Source organism: Aptenodytes patagonicus, chromosome 5 (genome assembly GCF_965638725.1).
Source record: "Aptenodytes patagonicus chromosome 5, bAptPat1.pri.cur, whole genome shotgun sequence".
Lineage (NCBI taxonomy): Eukaryota > Metazoa > Chordata > Aves > Sphenisciformes > Spheniscidae > Aptenodytes > Aptenodytes patagonicus.
In genome coordinates this window covers 13,905,038-13,923,182 of record NC_134953.1, presented here as the reverse complement: position 1 = coordinate 13,923,182, position 18,145 = coordinate 13,905,038, and the positions used below count along the sequence as shown (strand labels likewise).

The window sequence follows — 18,145 nt, the reverse complement described above, 5'->3', positions numbered from 1 at the left end:
TACCTACAACATTTCTTCACTTTTCTATATACTTTTTCTAACTAATACTCCTAAAACTAAACATTTTGCTACTACACTTACAGAATACAAAGAATTTAATCACCCACATAGAAGCCCTCGTGCCAGTCCAACAGTGCATTTAAGAACACGCTTAAATTAAAGCACAAGTCCAAACAGCTTTTAAAATGTACGTAGTTAAGATTTCTATAATCTCTCCTCATTAATATGACTGAGAATCTCCTCTAGAACTGAAAATAACAGAAGATATCCTTGCAATTGAAAAGATAGGAAGATTCTCAGCTCAAAGTTTTTCTTAAGATGTAGCGTCAGCACACGTTCAACCCAGGGGCAAACATCACAAGGTAGAATTCTTCAGCTGATCGGTAGCTCCTCAGCCATCCCAGCTCCCGTAACTATCTGAACTGTCTTTCCTTTGTCACCCACCTGAAATACAAAGCAGCACAGGGAGCAACTGAAGGCATAGTTCCGTTCCACCACTAACCAAAACCCAGCCACATACACACAATGATATAATAGGGAAGAGGCACAGACAGTAAAATATATACAAAAATCACCCCTCCAAGAATATCAATCACCGTTCTCTTTTCTTAAATTAATGCACTAGCTGGATAAGGGTTAGAGCTTTCTGATTTCAACTAGCTATACCAAGATTAAATAGATGTGGGATTTTTTTCATTTCTTCACCTACATCTATTATAGACATTTTTAACTGTGTTGTTTGCTTTAGATATCACAATTATTAATTTTTTTGCAGTTCACCTTAAAATGGTTTAAGTTTTGTAAGATTTTAGAGTAAATAGATAAGAACATGACATTGCTCACCAAAAGGTGTCATGCATCTGCTCTGCAGTGCTCCCTTTAAACAAATATCCTGATTCTAAGCACAACTTCCAGCACCTTCAAAGGCAACAGAGTGTACCCTCATTTCAGGCACACAGCCCTGGAGAGGAAGGGGTGTTGTATAGTAACACGTAATAAACAAAAAGCCCTCTCAGCTGTAGCTAGATAACAGGGTGCATGCTTGGTCCCCTGAGGTCAGGACGTGTCACAAGTGGGTCTCAGAGTCACAGATGAAGCAGCAGCATCACTTTCCCAAAGTTATGCTTTTTGAACAGGCATTGCCATGACACATAATACTCTGTAAAAACACGTACTGAGGAACAAATAGAAACCCTACGGGTGTCCAGACCTGAATTACTTGCAAGCAGCCACCAACACCATTCGAGTGCACAGACAGAATTTCATTAGCTGGCCAAACAACATAATGTAATAGTCTCAAAAAATGTTCTTGCTTATCTTCAAACTCTAATTACTGTACCTTTACTTTTTTGATACTACCAGTAGTCCTGAAGATTGTCGAAAAAATGGCTCCAGCTAAATCACGAGCATGCCATGTCATTTGAATAGAAAAAAACCCAACAGCCAATAACACTAATTAATATGAAATTCTGATACAGTGTTCATGAGAAAGCTAGGATGAAGTGAGCTTTTCTTTCTGAAATAGGCCATCCTGGTATCGTGTCATTCATTTATCTTGCTCTTCTCAAGAAGTGAAAAATGAGCCGATCATAAAAAGGTCTGTCCTGGTTTTGGCAGGGATAGAGTTAATTTCCTTCCTAGTAGCTGGTACAGTGCTGCGTTTTGGATTTAGGGTGAGAACAATGTTGATAACACACCGATGCTTTAGTTGTTGCTAAGTAGTGCTTACGCTGGTCAAGGACTTTTCAGCTTCCCATGCTCTACCGACTGAGAAGGCTGGAGGTGCACAAGAAGTTGGGAGGGGGCACAGCCGGGACAGCTGACCCCAACTGACCCAAGGGATATCTCACACCATGTGACGTCATGCTCAGTATATAAAGCTGGGGGAAGAAGAAGGAAGGAGGGGACGTTCGGAGCGATGGTGTTTGTCTTCCCAAGTAACCGTTACGGGTGATGGAGCCCTGCTTTCCTGGAGATGGCTGAACACCTGCCTGCTGATGGGAAGGAGTGAATGCATTCCTTGTTTTGCTTTGCTTATATGTGCGCAGCTTTTGCTTTACCTATTAAACTGTCTTTATCTCAACCCACGAGTTTTCTCACTTTTACCCTTCTGATTCTCTCCCGCATCCCACCGGGGGTGGGGTGGGGGGGAGGACTGTGAGCGGCTGTGTGGTACTCAGTTGCCGACTGAAGTTAAACCACAACAAGGTCCTACTCTAAACACATGACAGGAAAATCAAGAGAAGACAATGTGGCACAAAAGCATGATGGATAAAGCTCTTTAATTGATAGTAATACGTATTGTAATCACTGTAAAAAATTAAAAATATTTCAAACAGAAGACTGTATGCAGACATAGTGGCTAAACTGCATTTAAATTTATTTATTTAAGCAACCCAGAGATTTTGAGAAAGAAGATAATCTAGAAAAGGAAATATTACCATGAATGGAAGTGGTTAACATTGAAAATCGTATCTTCCCCATTCATTAATGGAGGAAATGTCTTCTTCCTATTTATCAAAAAAAAAAAAAAAACAAACCAAAAGCCCCAGGACATTTTTGGGGCATGATTCTTCTGTATTACTGGAGTAGAGAGCATAAAAGCAATTAAATGTAGAGATACTAGGTCTGCGTGAAGTAAACCAAAGGACTAAGTAGGATTAACCTATTAAATCAGATGTCAGATATGGAAAAAGTCTGAAACGAGTCCTAGAATAAGCGCTTCTTGAATGACTTCAGTGAGAATGAAAATAACCATATTCTGCACAAGCTTCTCAAGGAATCTGTGAAATATGCTACTGTCAATTGAGCTTGTCAACTGCAGCACCTGATATCTCATAATCCTGGTATCTGTATTGTGCTGAAGGTGGAGATGATACACTACTTCTGTCAGGAGACAGCGTACAGATTAGTGGCGGGTGATGACAATACTGACGAGAACTGCAAGGTTAATCATCTGCTACCTCAGAAATTCCATTAGTTGGAGAACCTCAATTTAAAGAGTGTGGGGAAAAAAAGGCTGAGAAGCCAGTATGATCATGAAATTGTGAAGTCTAACACAGTTGTGAATAATGGCCATATGGAAATTCAGCTGAAAGTCGCTGAGGTAAGTAACATATGGGTTTGGTTTACTTTAGACCTTTTCTGACTTGACTTCACAGAAACGCAGCTTAGGGATAACTCTTTTTCAATGGAGAACTGCAAGTGAGATGGAGTTCCTCTTCTGCTAACTCCTATAATAAAGGAAGGGGTCGGTCTTTAATTTTTTTTTTTGTAAGCCTCCTGTCTGGTAGAAACAGCAGCATCTCTATGGAGTCAGTCTTCGTAACTGACACCAATTTTAAATGATTGATAAAGAATAAAAAATTGGAAAAAATGGTATAAATGTAATTGGTATTGGTCAATATTAATTTTGGAACTGATAAGCCTAACCCCTAACCTTCTCTTATTTGGGAAATTTTTAGCAATGGAGACTCCAAGACGAATAGCACCAAACTCTTCAAAAGGGTCACCAGTGGCTTCACATCAATACCAGAGTGGTTTCTTTTTTTCTGTAAGCAATTAGTACAAGCTTCCTTCAGAAAGCATTTCCCTGTGTTTTAAGAAAGCTATGTCTGATATTCTGTGAAGAGTATTTAATTCCCTTCACTTGCTCTTGGGATCTTTGCTCCCTTCACGTCAGAGTTCTTGAAGTCTGTGATGAGATGACACTGATCTGACTGCTTTGAAAAGGACTCATTGATTTGTCTTGTAAAGATATTTTAAACTTGGCTTTGCTAGCCTTTTTGTTTGTTTTCCAAACTAAAGACAAATAGGACCTACCTGAGCTATGGCTTTCATTTACACCTAGAAGAAATTTGAAATTATTACTGTTCAGAAGAACTCTACGCCGCTTGATAGATAACCAAGACACAGTCAGATCAATTGACTCCCTAAAACCTCCAAATACTAAAAACTGCTAAACATAAAGCCTGCTAAAGTCCACAATAATGTAACTTGAAGAAATATTTATAATATAAACCAATCTATGGAAAGGAACTGAATTCCTCAGTCTGAATATATTTATGTGCTCTCTTTATACCTTTTTTTGAGAGAAGATGGCACCCTTGGAAACCATGCATGGTCCAAGAAAGGGACTAATGATTAATGAAGAGCTTAATCTCCAGTGTAAGAGAGGTCTTTGAGTAGACTATATACAGACAAAACATCATAATGTTTTGAACCAAGAATCTTAAGCCAGTCCTATATGGATGTATTCCCTACCCCAACAAACATACAGATCTGGATCAAGTCTTTGTGCAGCCAGCTCAAATCACGAGGTCATCTTATACCATGAAAAAAACCCTGAAATTGTAAATCAATACTGCAGTAATCTAAAACAACTTCTGCTTTTTCTCATGTAAAGCTATGGTGCTATGAGGATTTGCCTGTCAAAACTAAATGTGATTTACTGATGGCAATGTAAAAAATACACATAAATTCTAGCACTCAATGAACTGACGTGATACTTCTAGTAGGAGTAGGATCATCAACCAGTATTTTCAGGTATGATAGGTATAATCATCCTCTGTTATTCTCAACATAAAACACTGAACATTTTTCAAAGCCTATCACTTTGACGTTTCAGAGAATGGGATGAAGTCTAAGTATTGGGTGAAAAGGGTAGGGAAAAAGGGAATCTTTAACCACAATTAAATTACGGTTATATTTAATTCATCACCTTAGAGGAAAAAAAACCCAAACCCAAAACAAAACCAAAAACTTTTAATGCTTCCAGTACAGGTTAACAAAATGACATGGTTTCACTTGCTTTACTGTAGGTCACGGTGTGGCAGCAAACTGGCTAAAGAAAACAGCTTAACCAAAATGTACACAGTCTGCAGAATTTTGAGGTATGCGCTACACATGCCAGTGAAATGAGGACCTGAATTTCATGGTTGTACTATGACACTTCATATGAGCCACAATAAAAGTTAAACTCACATAAGATGATTTACTACAGCTGATAAAAGTACTTGTGTGACATATGCTAATTGGCTGGCAACCATAACATACTACACAATGCTACGTTTTCCAATACAGAGATATCTGGTTCACACATTCTTTCAGATCTTTGTAAGCAGCAGAAAAATACAGATACAATTGTCAGGACTGTGCTGTATGTCATCTTATGCAAACAAAAAAAGTACATATCTTATGCGTATCTGCACACATACTGTTCAATGAGAAGACTCTTTGTAGGTTATTTTTTTAAATGCTGATTAACAAGATGCCTAAATAAAACTTCATACTGCATTTTTCAAACAAAATATTCTACAAGAGAAAGTTTAATTAGTTAATTGTGGGACAAATTCTTTGTCAGAACTCATCCTTTGAATTCTTCCATGGATCTCCTTTCTCAAAGTTAATCACTCTTTGATCCAGTGAGCAAAGGAGGGGCACAGGATACGCACAGCTCGTGGAACATCAAACCCATCTCAGTGATGGCACAGAGATGTAACAAGTCATTTGGTGTGTTTAATGAAGTATTTAATTAGCTACCTTAAACCTGCTTTAAAAGCACTTACTTTTAGGGAAAGTGTCTGCATAAAAACAGGACAGAAAACTTTAATGTACTTAACCACCCTTCTCAGAAACTATACATGTGAGACTACTCCACTGTTAATTACAATTACCAGACACAGACAGACTGGATTCCCTTCTGTTAAAAGGGAGAGATAATTTCAGTATGTGGTGATCAAGAAAGACTTTTTGGGTTGAAATCTTCTATTTCAAAATAAGACAGATCTGCTAACCTTTAAGACCTGCTACATGCCATTGACTGAAGCTTCTGTAGGAGGAGGAGTATGAAAGCAGCTCAGCTCGCTTGTCTGAGGGTGGGAAATTTTGCTGCAGTAAAGTTCTTTTGGGATCTCCTGGTGAGAGCATAAGTTTTTAGCAAAATCTGAAAAACACTCTGGTTGCAAGATTATTGGTTTGATATTGAAAATTACATCTCTGGCCGTTTTCCTGCATGGAAGGACATCTCTGAAAGTTCCTAGACTGCATTGGTTGACAATTTCTTAAGGCAAATACTAGAGAGACCAACTAGGAGTAATGCACCACTTGATCTCCTGTGCATAAACAGGGAAAAACTGGTGATGAATACAGCCGCAGATGGCAGCTTACCTTGCAGTGACCACAGGATGACTGAGTTCAGGATCTCGAGGAAGGATACAAAGTTAAACAGCAGAGTTAGGATTCTGAACTTCAGGAGATGGGACTTCAGCTTGTTTAACCAACTGCTAGTCAGATTTGCCAAGGAAAGAAAGGTACTTAGGAGAGCTGGCTGGTTTTTTTTTTTTTTTTTTTAAGAAAATTTATTTAGACCTCAAGAGCTAACCAGCCCATTGTACAGGGAATTTTGTCAGAACAACTGCTTGGTGCACAAGCTTCCTAACTAATATGCAAAACCGGAGCATATTAGACGTGGAAACAAGGATGGAAAACAAAAAAATAAAATCATTGCTCTGGCACGTAGGGACAAAATTAGGAAGGCCAAAGCCCAGCTGTAGCTAAAACTGATGAGGGACATAAGGAGATTGTCCAAGTAGGCTAGTAGCTGAAGGAAGTCCAGACAAAACGCGGGTCTGTTAATGAATGAGGGAAACAACTTAGGAATAGATTATATAGAAAGGTTTGAAGTCCTCAATATCTTTTTTGCCTTGGTCTTCACAGGCAGAGCCTGATCCCAGATCTCCATGCATACCAGCATGATTTGGGAAGGAGAGGGATGACCAGCAGCCAGGGAGCAGCAGGTTAGGGCCTACTGAGAAAAGCTGGATGTATTCAAATCTATAGGCCAGGTAGGATTCACTAAGCTGAAAGCTTATCACCATAATCATGGTGATTATGGGAGGTGCCTGATGACTGGAAAAAGGTAGTGTGTTATGCCCACCTTTAAGAAGGATGACCCAGGTAACTGTAGCTAAACAGTTTCCCCTAGCTCCCTGGAAAGATGGCAGATCACGCCGTGTCCCTTGGAATCAATTTCCAACTACGTGAGGGACAAAAACGTAATCAGGAATAGGCAATATCGATTTACGAAAAGCGAATTATGGTTGAGGCTAACAGGTGATCTAAGAACAGCCTATATGATTTGAACAGCAGTTACAGGAGTGACGGAGCCCAGCTCTTCTTGGTAGTGGCAAATAGTACCACAAGGAGCAATGGTCACAAGTTGTTGTTTGGTAGGACATTCAGAGAAACGTCTTCACTAGGTAAATAGCATAGCACTGGAAATGGTTATTGAGAGAGGCTGGAAATTCACAGCTCAGCTTTACAGAGCCATGGCTTGACCTGGTATAGTGTTGGCAACTAACCTGCCTCATGCATGAAGTTGGCCTAGACAACCTGCAGATGTCCCTTCCAACCAACATTTCTAGGATTGTGTAAACAGTCTGATATTTTTAGGACACTAAAGAATGTTCCTGAGGAAAGTTTATTTTCCAAGTTTTGTAAGCGCACACTGTACTAAACAACGGAGGGACTCAGGAGACAGATAATGGGACATACCCTTTATCTCACATCTAGCCTGCCTCAACTGGTAGTTCTTAAACATCCTTGACAACTGTGTAACAGACTAGAAAGAAAGGTCTCAGTCCATAAGACAAAACCATTCTGTTGCAAGTAGCAAAAAAGAAATGAAGTACTGAATTTGCAGAATAATTATTTTGCAGTAATATAAGCATTTCCTTCCCAACAGAGATAGGAAAGTTTGTACTGCTGATGCCCAAGTTGCACTTACTCTTCTCAGTAAATGATGGAGTTGTCTGTCCAACATTTCCAAAACCCCACCAGAAACACATCTTATTAAAAAGGCACACATTTCTCAGAGCAGAACTTTACTACTTAACATTTTTCAGCAAACACAGATGATGTGAATTAACCACTAACTGATTTAGTTATTATTGATCACGTTAGTTCCTCTATGATCACTGGAGAACATCTATGTCAATGCACGCTTTTCCTCTTGTCCGGAGCAATACACTGTATTCCCAGTATCTAATGAATTTATGCTGCTTCTTAAACCGTTAATATCTGCAGATTTTGATGATTTGTGCAACACTTTTGAATTACGGCAATTAGTAGTACAAAACAAATACCAAAGGACAGTTAAAATTGTTGTAGTTTGCAGTAACTATTTGGATATGACTGAAGAACCATACCTGTACTTTAAAAAAAAAAAAAATTATTAAATATTTTCGAAAAGCCAAAGCGTAAAATAATTTATCAGAGTACCTTCCTGAATTCTGCCACATACAGATCACCTTTTCCTCTACAGACATAAGGCTTCCATATCACCACTTGAAGTTTTTTGTTTTCCTTTCCATCACTGTAAGCTTCATATTTTGGCAACTAAACTTTGCTTTAAAGAAACACCACCTTCTTTCCTGCAGTTCTACTTAATGACCCAAACACGTGGCAGCTTTTCTGTGAGGAGACCTGTGCAACTATGTGGAAGCTCAGTAAAATTCACGTGCGCTCATCTGGGGACTAGGCAGTAACAGAGCTGTGTCAGTGAAGAGCTCACAATCTACAAGTGAACAAAAGAAACAGGTGCTGCTGAGAAAGAAATGCTCCTTCTGCCATCATTGTTTTGTAATGGGAGCGAAAGTAAATAAACAAATAAATTATCTAAACAGAAAGATACCATAATAAAACCAATTTTTTCTTCTAAGTCTGAGCTGATTTCTGATGCAACTTTTTTTCCCCCTCACCCCAACCTTTTAAAAGTTACTACTGTTCATTAATCTTCAACCATAAAAAAATTAACTAATGTTGGAACTTTTCCATTTTCTTTAAAGGGAAGGATAATTTAATAATAGCTAATATACCTCTCTCCCTCCCGTTTTATTTCAAGTTCTTATAAGGACACTTTGCTTAACTTCTCTCCTCCTGAACTTAAATTCCTTTACCAAGTAACCCAAACCAGAAGAATAATACCACAAAACACATTATAATCCTTAGCTGATATTAGACTTGGAAAAAGTCTAATATAAGGGGGCTGTGACTCCCTTGGTCATCACTGCTCTTCTGTAAAAACACACCAGCTCCCCATGTTGTTCCCCACAGGCTTAAAAGAGGGATGTGTTACACCTAAATCAAGAGACTGGTATCCACATGGAGTGGGTTTTCATTCGACATTATTTTTTCTCAAAAACTAAACTAAAAATAATATTATTATAATGGTAAACAATATTATCTTTGTACTATGAACAACATATGGGAATGAGATGTTTTAATTCTCTATGTGCTTGATATTCTAGGGACGTAACACCATAAGGTAAAAATTAACAGTGAAGACAATAACAACTGCAAGAACACCACCGCACAGAAGTGACAGGAAATGCTAAGACAAGGCTTTTAACTGATATTTATTAAAGGTTTAAAAATGGGAAATCTACCAAAAAACATATAGTTCCCCTTACTCTCTTTTAGAAGAATTCAAATTTTATTTGGAAAGATGCCAAATTCTCAAGAAGGTCCACACAAACTATCTTCTATTCAGGAATAAATGTAAAAAAATCAAGTGTGTAAGTAATTTAGCTTGTGGAAGACAACTGAGTTTGATAGGACCATTCATATGTTTAATATAATTCATATACACCAATGTTTTAGAAGTATTAGGAGCGTAAGACAACCTGAATAATTTTTCCCGAGTGAGTTTCATTCAAAGAGATCTACTCCCTAAATAAATATTTTGCCAACTTTCAAGTGTTTCTTTGCATTGTGCCATGGAACACATTACAGAGAGATGTGAGCCAGTATTGACCAAACTGGTGTATCCATCATGCACACTGCCAACAGACACACTTGCTTAAGTTTCAAAAGCATAGTTGTATTATCAAAATACCACACCCAACCTAATCATCTTACTTTAGATCAGCCAGGCAACAGCGATAAATGTTTGGTGCTAGAGCCTGCACAACCACCACTAGCTTGGGGGAAAGAAAAGGGATATCTTTACTCTGCAAGGTGTTAAGCAGAGTCGACATGCCCTCAAGATGGCCCAAATGGCAGACCAGTGTCTAGGAAACCCCACCAGAAACTGGATAGCATTTCATGCAACACTTCAGAAATAAACAAAAACCGGCACACAGATCATATTAAACACGTTACACTTCAAGGAAGTTATCACTTACGAAGGGGGGATATTTTGCAAAGCACTACTTACAGGTATGGAGGCACTCAGTTACTGTAGTTGGCTTGATGAGATAGCCTTTACAGATATAGCAGGTGATATGAGGATTGAAATCTTTCACCAAGTGCTTCCTCTGAGTAGCCATTCGTGGGGTAGGAAACGCTGGCAGAGAGCTCGGGCCAGAGGAGCAAGTCTGAGAGGCGTCGATGCCCGCGGTTCACAAGAGCTGCGGCGCTGCTCTGCGCAACTGGACTTCTCCAGGCATTTGCTCTTAATTCTGGAGGTCTCACAGAGACATGGCTCGTAACGCCTGCTCCTGTGCCAGGCGAGTCATTTTCCTACCTGTAACACACGTGGAAAGAGAAAGGTGTGTAAGCCTGGCAGCACAACACCGGTGACTGTGCCCCGGAGGACAAGTGTCGCCATAAACTTGGCAAGGCCACCCGGGTTATTATTTACATAACAGCAGCTGTGTGCCCGGCGCTCGGCAGCCGAGCTCCGAGGCAGCGCCCCTGCCCCTACCCCTGCCCCCGCCAGGCTCCGGCCGCCAGCGGGACAAGTTGCCGGGCGCCGCGGGGCAGCGGTGACAGGTGCGGGGGCCGCTGGCCAGCCCCGGCGGGGTCCGCGGGCGCCCCGCTGCTCGCCCGGCACACCCCCGCCGAGGCGCGCCGCGGTTCGCAGGCCTCGCAGGGCCCCCGCAGGGAAGAGCCCTCCCCACCGCCCCAGCCCCGCGGGAGCCCGCCGGCAGGAGAGGGCGGCGGGCGGGGCAGCGCGGCGGCGGCCGGGCTCTCCCCTCGCCCGCCTGCCTCCCGTCCCTCCCCCCCCCCCCCGCGCACCTGCGGCGCCTCCCGCCCCCGCCTCGGCCCCCCGCCGTACCTGGCGCAGCCCAGCGGCCTCGGGCGGGCGGCCGCCCAGCGAAAGAGAAAGGGAAACGGCGCGCACCTCCCACCCCCTTCGAGCCCTCCCTCCTCCCCTCCCCGCCAGGCTGCCGCGGCCGGTCCCAGGGCGGGCGGGACGGGCGCGCAGGCGCTGCTCCCCGGCCGAGCCCTGCTGCGCCAGGGCCCGCAGCGCCGCTTCGGGGCGAGCCGCCGGGCGCCCCTGAGCGGCCCCGCCGCCCGGGCACCGGGGCGGGCGGAGGGGATTGGGAGCGGGTGGCCGCGGAGGTGAGGTGGAGGGCGGGCGCGGGCGGGAGGGGAGCGGAGCGGAGGCGCTGCCGGCCACAGGTAAGCGCGGGAGCGGCCGCAGCGCAGCCCGCGCCCCTAGCCCGCTGCCAGCGGCACGTCGCTCGCCCCATCGCCCCACTTCGGCCCTTACACCGTTTCTTAAAAATAACTTCAGCTTCTGCCCGTGGAAGGGTGAAGCTGAACCCCATTTTTCCATCCCTCAAGAGGAAATACTAAACCGCTGGACTAAGTTAGGCCCAAATCCTGTAAACAGTTACACATGTTATACATGTGCTTCCCTCTAACCGGGACCAACTAGCTGGAGAGCCATTAAGCAGGAGTGAAGGCTGTCTCCGTGGTTCAGCGCAGCTGCTTATTGCTCCCCTATTCACAGAAATGCGCCGTATTACCAGGAAAGGATCCATAAAACTAAAGCTCTCTTAATGGTAGTTTTCAATTGCGCTATTTCTAGAAAGTTTCTTCTATACTCCTTTTAACAATAATAACAAAAATATAAGGAGGCATTTCCTATATTAGCTGCACATTACCTGTGACTGCGCTAGGTCTTTGCTTTTCCATTCTGCATTTGAAATAAATTCTCATTTTGCATTGGGCCTCCAGTGCAGTCTCCCTTTGGGTATGTGCTGCAACAGCAGGAGGCTTTAATAACTGAGGCCTGCTTCTGCCATCCATTCCTACTTCCAGAATATTTCCCCTCCAGTAGATCTCCATTTACATCAATTCAATGGCCAGGCTGACTCAGGTGCATTAAAAACTATTACAATTAAAGTTACAGTGCAGTGGTGAATGCATGGTAAACCTGACATAGAATTCATATGAATTCGTAATTCAACAGAATGCACATAATTTTTCCTGACGAAGTGTTCCTCTTGTATGAGGTTATTTCTCCACAACATGAACAAAAGTTTATAAAGCTAAAAATCTTTCGAAGCAGCATGTGGTATAGTTTAACAAAAAGTTGTGTTTTGATGGTTTTGGCCTTCTGTTGTTAACCGTTGTTTGCATTATTATACCACAAAGCACACACTGCCGAGTCAAAGGTTAGAGAACACTAAACTCTAACAGAGAAAGTAGACAACATAGACTATATATACTAATTAAAATAGTCCCGTGAGATAGTCACATTCTGTCAGTTTAGCAGAAGTCGATGTTTTTCAGAATGAGCGTGAGAGTGGCCCTGCTTGAATGTAGACTAAGCATGATACAGCGGTATTAAACTTACATACATGTATTTAAAACAAGCAACTGCTGATGCTCTCCTGGCTGTTTCAAAATGACTGCGTCTGGTAAGATTTGTTTTAAAAATAAACTGGATTCTAAGCGAGATTTCAAAGCATAGTTTATCAAGTGTCCCTATTGGGGGAAAAAAACCCCAAACCCCAAAACATTTTCTAAACAAATTTATCAGCTAGGCTCAAGTTTACACAATAATGGATACACAACGTTCTATTCAAGCACATTAAAAACACAGTTACATCATTTATTATACTGCGTAGCCCCATACAGTAATAATTGCATAGCAGTAGTGATACTTGCAAACATGCGCAACGGGTGTAGATTCCCACAAGCCATACTGAAGTCCCTCTGTTAAGAACTACCAGCCCCACGCCGGGTAAGTGACAGCGTACATGACAAATTCTCGCCTCATCTCTCCACAATGTAGGAGCTGGGTCCTGCTGGAACCAAGCTGTCTTTATGAGATGCTGAGTGCCCTTAACTCTCACTGAACACGATGAAAGTTGAGGCATTCAGCACCTTTCAAGACCACAACATAAGGAACAAATGAGAAGCAGCGCAGAAGCAGCTCTCCTTTCATTATCAGAGGACAGTAGTATAACAAAGATCCTTAAATACTTACTCCTACTTTATATCATGAGGAAGCAAATTATGTTAATAAATGCTTATGAATTAATTATAATTTCAAAGGTAGTTAACCCCTAGCATTGCATACAACAGGTTTATTTAAAAATATAGGGCCATATAAGTGATGTGAGCATTTTGATTTACTTATAGCAGTTAAAAGGTAACAGAGGAATAGTGTTTGAATCAAACAAGGCGGTCATTTTCATATTGTGAGAGAAACAGAATTAACAAAATAAACTGAGCTAGTCAGAGTAAATATATATCGTGAATTAGTGACAGCAAACGTGGTATTACAGAGAGGGTGATTATAGCCCTCAACTCAGTGATGAAAATACAGCTGCTCTCATTTTGCCATGTTTCTTAAACTTCTGACTCTCCTATCGAATGACTTGTACTCAGCAGTTCTCAGAGTATCCTCTAACACAGTACTTACATCTTTTTAAAACTAAGTCCTTTTTTACATATATGAGCTCATTTAATACACAGAAAATAAAGACTGCTTTCTAAGCATTATCAAAGCAGAGGAGCAGTTTGTTGAAATCCCTGAAGAACTACTGGATCATCCTAATGGGAAACAGAGTAATTCTTTACATTTAATACGAATAAAATGTATCTTTTTAAAGGAACAGCCAGGACACATAAGAACTTGTGAACTCCACGCATTTCATTAATTTTACTCATTAATGCAGCTCCAACATTTTTTAAAAATACCAGTGTTTGATGTCAGTTCTCAAGTAAATTCCAGAGAGAAAATAAATATTGGTCAATACAGCCAAGTTCTCAGTAACATTTGAAATGAGTGAATAATTCTAATTCTGCAAGTAGATCCACATGAGTACAACCTTATATCCCTATAGAGCTACACTGGAGTCTGTTTCTAGGCAAGTCTCCAATTACCCTCCAGTTATCCTAAGAGTTACTTGTATTTTGTAGATGGAAGAATTACCGGGACACATCTGGACTGGGAAAAAAATGAAAAAAAATCCCTACTTTTCTTAATAGACATTGTGGAACAATCTGAATGATATTTAGAGGGAAGCCACAGCATTCACCTTCACTGAATACTGAGTCTCTAGACATCTGATGGAAATGCCATTTTATGGCTTTTAAAATCTTGAAAACTTCACAGAATTGCTTAGGCTGGAAGAGACCTCCTGAGATGATCTAGTCCAACCCCTCTGCTCAAGCAGGGCCAGCTAGAGCAGGTTATCCATGACAGTGTCCAGTTGGGTTTTGAGTATCTCCACAGATGGGGACTGCACCACCTCTCTGGGCAATCTGTTCCAGTTTTGACCACCCTCATAGTAAAAAAATGTTTTCTGGTGATTAGATGGGGTTTCATGTCTTTCAATTTGTGCCCATTACCTCTTGTCCTGTCAGTGTGCGCTACTGAGAACAGTTTGACTTCCTCATCTTCATTCACTCCCATCCAGTATTTATACATGCTGGCAAGATCCCCTCGAGCCTTCTTGTCTCCCAGCTGAGCAGTCCCCGCACTCTCAGCCTCTCCTCATATGAACGATGCTCCAGTCCCTTAATCATCTTTGTGGCCCTGTGCTGGACTCGCTTCATATCTTTCTTGTACTGAGAAGCCCAGAACTGGACACAGCACTCCAGATGTCACCTCATCAGTGCTGACTAGTGAGGAAGATCACCTCCCTCAAACTGCTGGCAACTTACCTGAAATTACTGCATATTTATTCAGGTATGAAAAACAGACCAAATATAACCACTTTTGGATCTTTTATTTCCAGTGTTAAATTCCCTATCCACTAGAACAGTATCCGGAATAGAACCATACACTAATTGGGTTGGAGGGACCTTTGGACACCATCTGGTCCAATGCCCCTGCTCAAAGCAGGTCTAACGTTAAAGTTAAATCAGATTGCTCAGGGCTTTATCCAAATAAAGTTTGAATATATCCAACGATGGCAATTCTACAGCCTCTCTGGGCAACCTGTCGCAACCCTTGGCAGTCCTCATTGTGGATTTTTTTCCTTAGGTCCAGTTGGAATTTTCCTTGCTGCATCTTGTGTACTTTCCCATATATATGAATAATTTACTAGCAGCAAGTAAACTTAACACTTACTGTCATTATCACTGTCTTTGCCATTATCCTGGGATCATGCATCATATTTCTTTGCTTTTTAGGCAAAGAGTAGTAACATTGTTTATCGTATAAACAATATTACCATGCTCAGTATGAAGACTCACTTTGATCTGATAGGAAACGATAGGAATTAGGCTATTCTTATCCCATCTCTTATTCGCGAAAATGATCAGCAATGAGGTTTTGCATTTCTACAGTGAGGGCTTTTCTTCATTCCTACTGAGCTCTATATGAGATGCTGTATATTAGCACATAATAGCACTTCTGGGATACCTATAACATTTCTTTCCTTATGCTTACTCTTCTTTTATAGTGTAAAGTAGCAAAGCAGGTTGCAAAATGCTAACATCTGTATTATTATGTCATTGACAAATAAGTAAACAAGACAAATGCATTCAAGATACATTTCAAGAGTAAGGTAAAATTGTGTCACAACGTGTCCCAACTTTGTTGAACTAATTTCAAGCAAATTTTAAAAAGTAAGAGAAATTGTAAAGTAAGTTCCTACAGATTTTATAATAATTGGCTGCTAGTAAAGGAGAGGGATTCAAATTAGTGACTCTACCAAGGGAAAGATGAGCAGATCTGTACTGTTAAACATTTCCTTGGCACACTAAAATGCTGATCAGCCATAGCACACACAGTCTCTTCCCAGCTAGAGAAACACAGAAAACAAGTAAAGAACAAGGCCATAGCAGTGGGAGAGGGAGATTGCCACTGCAAGGAAAAAAAAAAAAACAAAACCACAACTGTGAAATAAAATTGACTAGAAATTGTCACTAGCATGAAGGAGACAATTTAACTTTAGCCACTTGTACGCAGAGGTTGAAGTGAAAAAATACCTGGTTTTGAACATATTATTAGCTGACCATTAAACACACTGAGGGAAGATCTTGTGACCAGCTTGACATACCTCCCTGTAAATAACAGATTTAAGAACTGTGGTTACAGTCTTCAGGGCTATTGCAAATTTAAAAATACCAATCTATCGCAGCAGAATTCAAACTATTCAGCTGAAAGCAGCTGTAGATTTAAGAATTAAGCATGATGGACATATTTTTAAAAAGTCTTTTCCTTGTGTTGCCTTGATTATTTTGTCACTGCTTTGTATTTTTCTTTTGAAGAATAGTTTTAATAAGCATGATTGTACACATCAGACACAAACATCTCCAGAAACTTCCCAGAGAAAGTGGGACAAACTTCCAAAATATTAGTGACCAAATTCTCTATTCAGTTACTCTAGTGTCCAACTGTGCGAACTGTGATCAGCTGTTGCTTTCTGTTTTGTTTTGGTTTTTTAAGCACAGTAAAGGTACAGTATAAGCTGCCATGTAGCCAAGCTGGTTCCTCATGTGAGAATGACCTAATTGACATTATTTTGGCTTCAAAGGCAAAAATTCTTCATTATGGTATAGAGCCTTGCATTGTGCCACAACAATTTTTTTTTCTTTTCTTCATACGCAGTTGATTTTTGGTGACATGGTGAAAAGGGGTTTGCCTTTGAAGCATCAGAGATCGCTCACAGGGAGTGATGAAACAGCAGGAAGTATACAAGACGTGCAATCCAGAGGCTTCTGTGCCTCCATTTGCCTGTGTGTTTGGTTTCAAAACAATGATCTGCGGTGGAGTTAGGATCTGTAGGCAACTAAAATACTGGTGGTATCCTCAACCTCTCCTGGTTTTGTCTTATGGCACACTGTAGTTTCCATGAACTTTGGTCTCCTGTACTATATTGTCTTTAGTTTTTTATACGGTATTGAAAACAACATTGTGGTTCATGGTATGTTCTGTAGGCTGAAATGGAGTAGGCATTATTTCACAGTTGCCTGCAATTGTGGGGAACCACAGAGAATGACCAAAGTAGTCTTTTACAGTCCTATGTTTTATGTAAATTTATAGCAATTCTGTATAAGTACATAGAGCAAGGAACGGTTACACATTTTGGTAACAGCTTAAAGAAGATGCATAATTTGAAACAACCCACCTTGGCTCTAAATCAGCTGCTCTCCACGCACCACAAAGATCTTGCATCTTCAGAATTACTTTTTTGGTCTCTGGCCAGTTACTTCACTTCCACTGCATAGTTTGTTAGACTTCCTCTGAACTCATGGAAATCACACCTGTGTTGCCATTTCTATTATTGTATAATCTCTAATACTTCTTAACTACTTTACCTGTATTGCTATCTGATTATATGCTTCTGCCAGTTCAGTTTCCTTTTACTCTGCTCTCTACAATAGTATCACCTGCTTATTCTGTGGTTTTTCCAGAGAAAATCTACTTGGGAATTAATGCTATTTCAAGTCTCCCTGCTACTGCACAATGGAAAAAAATAAATCAATCAGTGACAATCAGAGCCACATTATCAGAAAAACTCCAGTGGTGTAACATGCACAGGCCAGCCTGAATATAGCTGTTGTCTGCATGGGCAAGACTATGTCTCCTTCATAGATTTCCAGGATCTGTTGGTCATGGGGCAAACACTTTGCCAACTCTATGCATGTATCCTTCCAGGGGAAAAGTACCTCTATACCAGTATAATCACAGGTTTCAAGTTTCTAGTCGGGTCTCAATGAAGTCTATGCTTTTCCACAAGACATCCTAATGGCTATTTGCTATAATTAAATTACTTTTTTTTTTTTAAATCCTTGTTTCTGTCAGCATTATATTGCTTCTTCCATTCTATACTGCGTTTTATATATGTATAATATAAATATATTATATATTTTTTTTTCACTCTTTTTTCCCTGAAAATATCAAAGCCACTTAACATCAACATAGAGAGTTCAGCTGAACAATAATGTG

At 40.8% G+C, this 18,145-nt stretch overlaps 1 protein-coding gene across 4 annotated transcripts in view; it reads right to left on the bottom strand.

Annotated features, from left to right (window-relative positions):
• Positions 1–18,145, bottom strand: part of PCGF5 (polycomb group ring finger 5) — a 78,531-nt gene that overhangs the window by 28,432 nt on the left and 31,954 nt on the right. For 2 of the 4 annotated variants that reach the window (XM_076338742.1, XM_076338746.1), the window contains exons 1-2: positions 11,060–11,126; positions 10,217–10,525 (exon numbers count right to left, since the gene is read on the bottom strand). In XM_076338742.1, coding sequence (XP_076194857.1) covers positions 10,217–10,328 — 112 coding nt within the window. In that variant the 5' untranslated portion in view covers positions 10,329–10,525; positions 11,060–11,126. Of the gene's footprint in view, positions 1–10,216; positions 10,526–11,059; positions 11,127–18,145 lie in introns of those variants that run through there. The other 2 variants (XM_076338745.1, XM_076338744.1) reach the window with 1 other exon arrangement.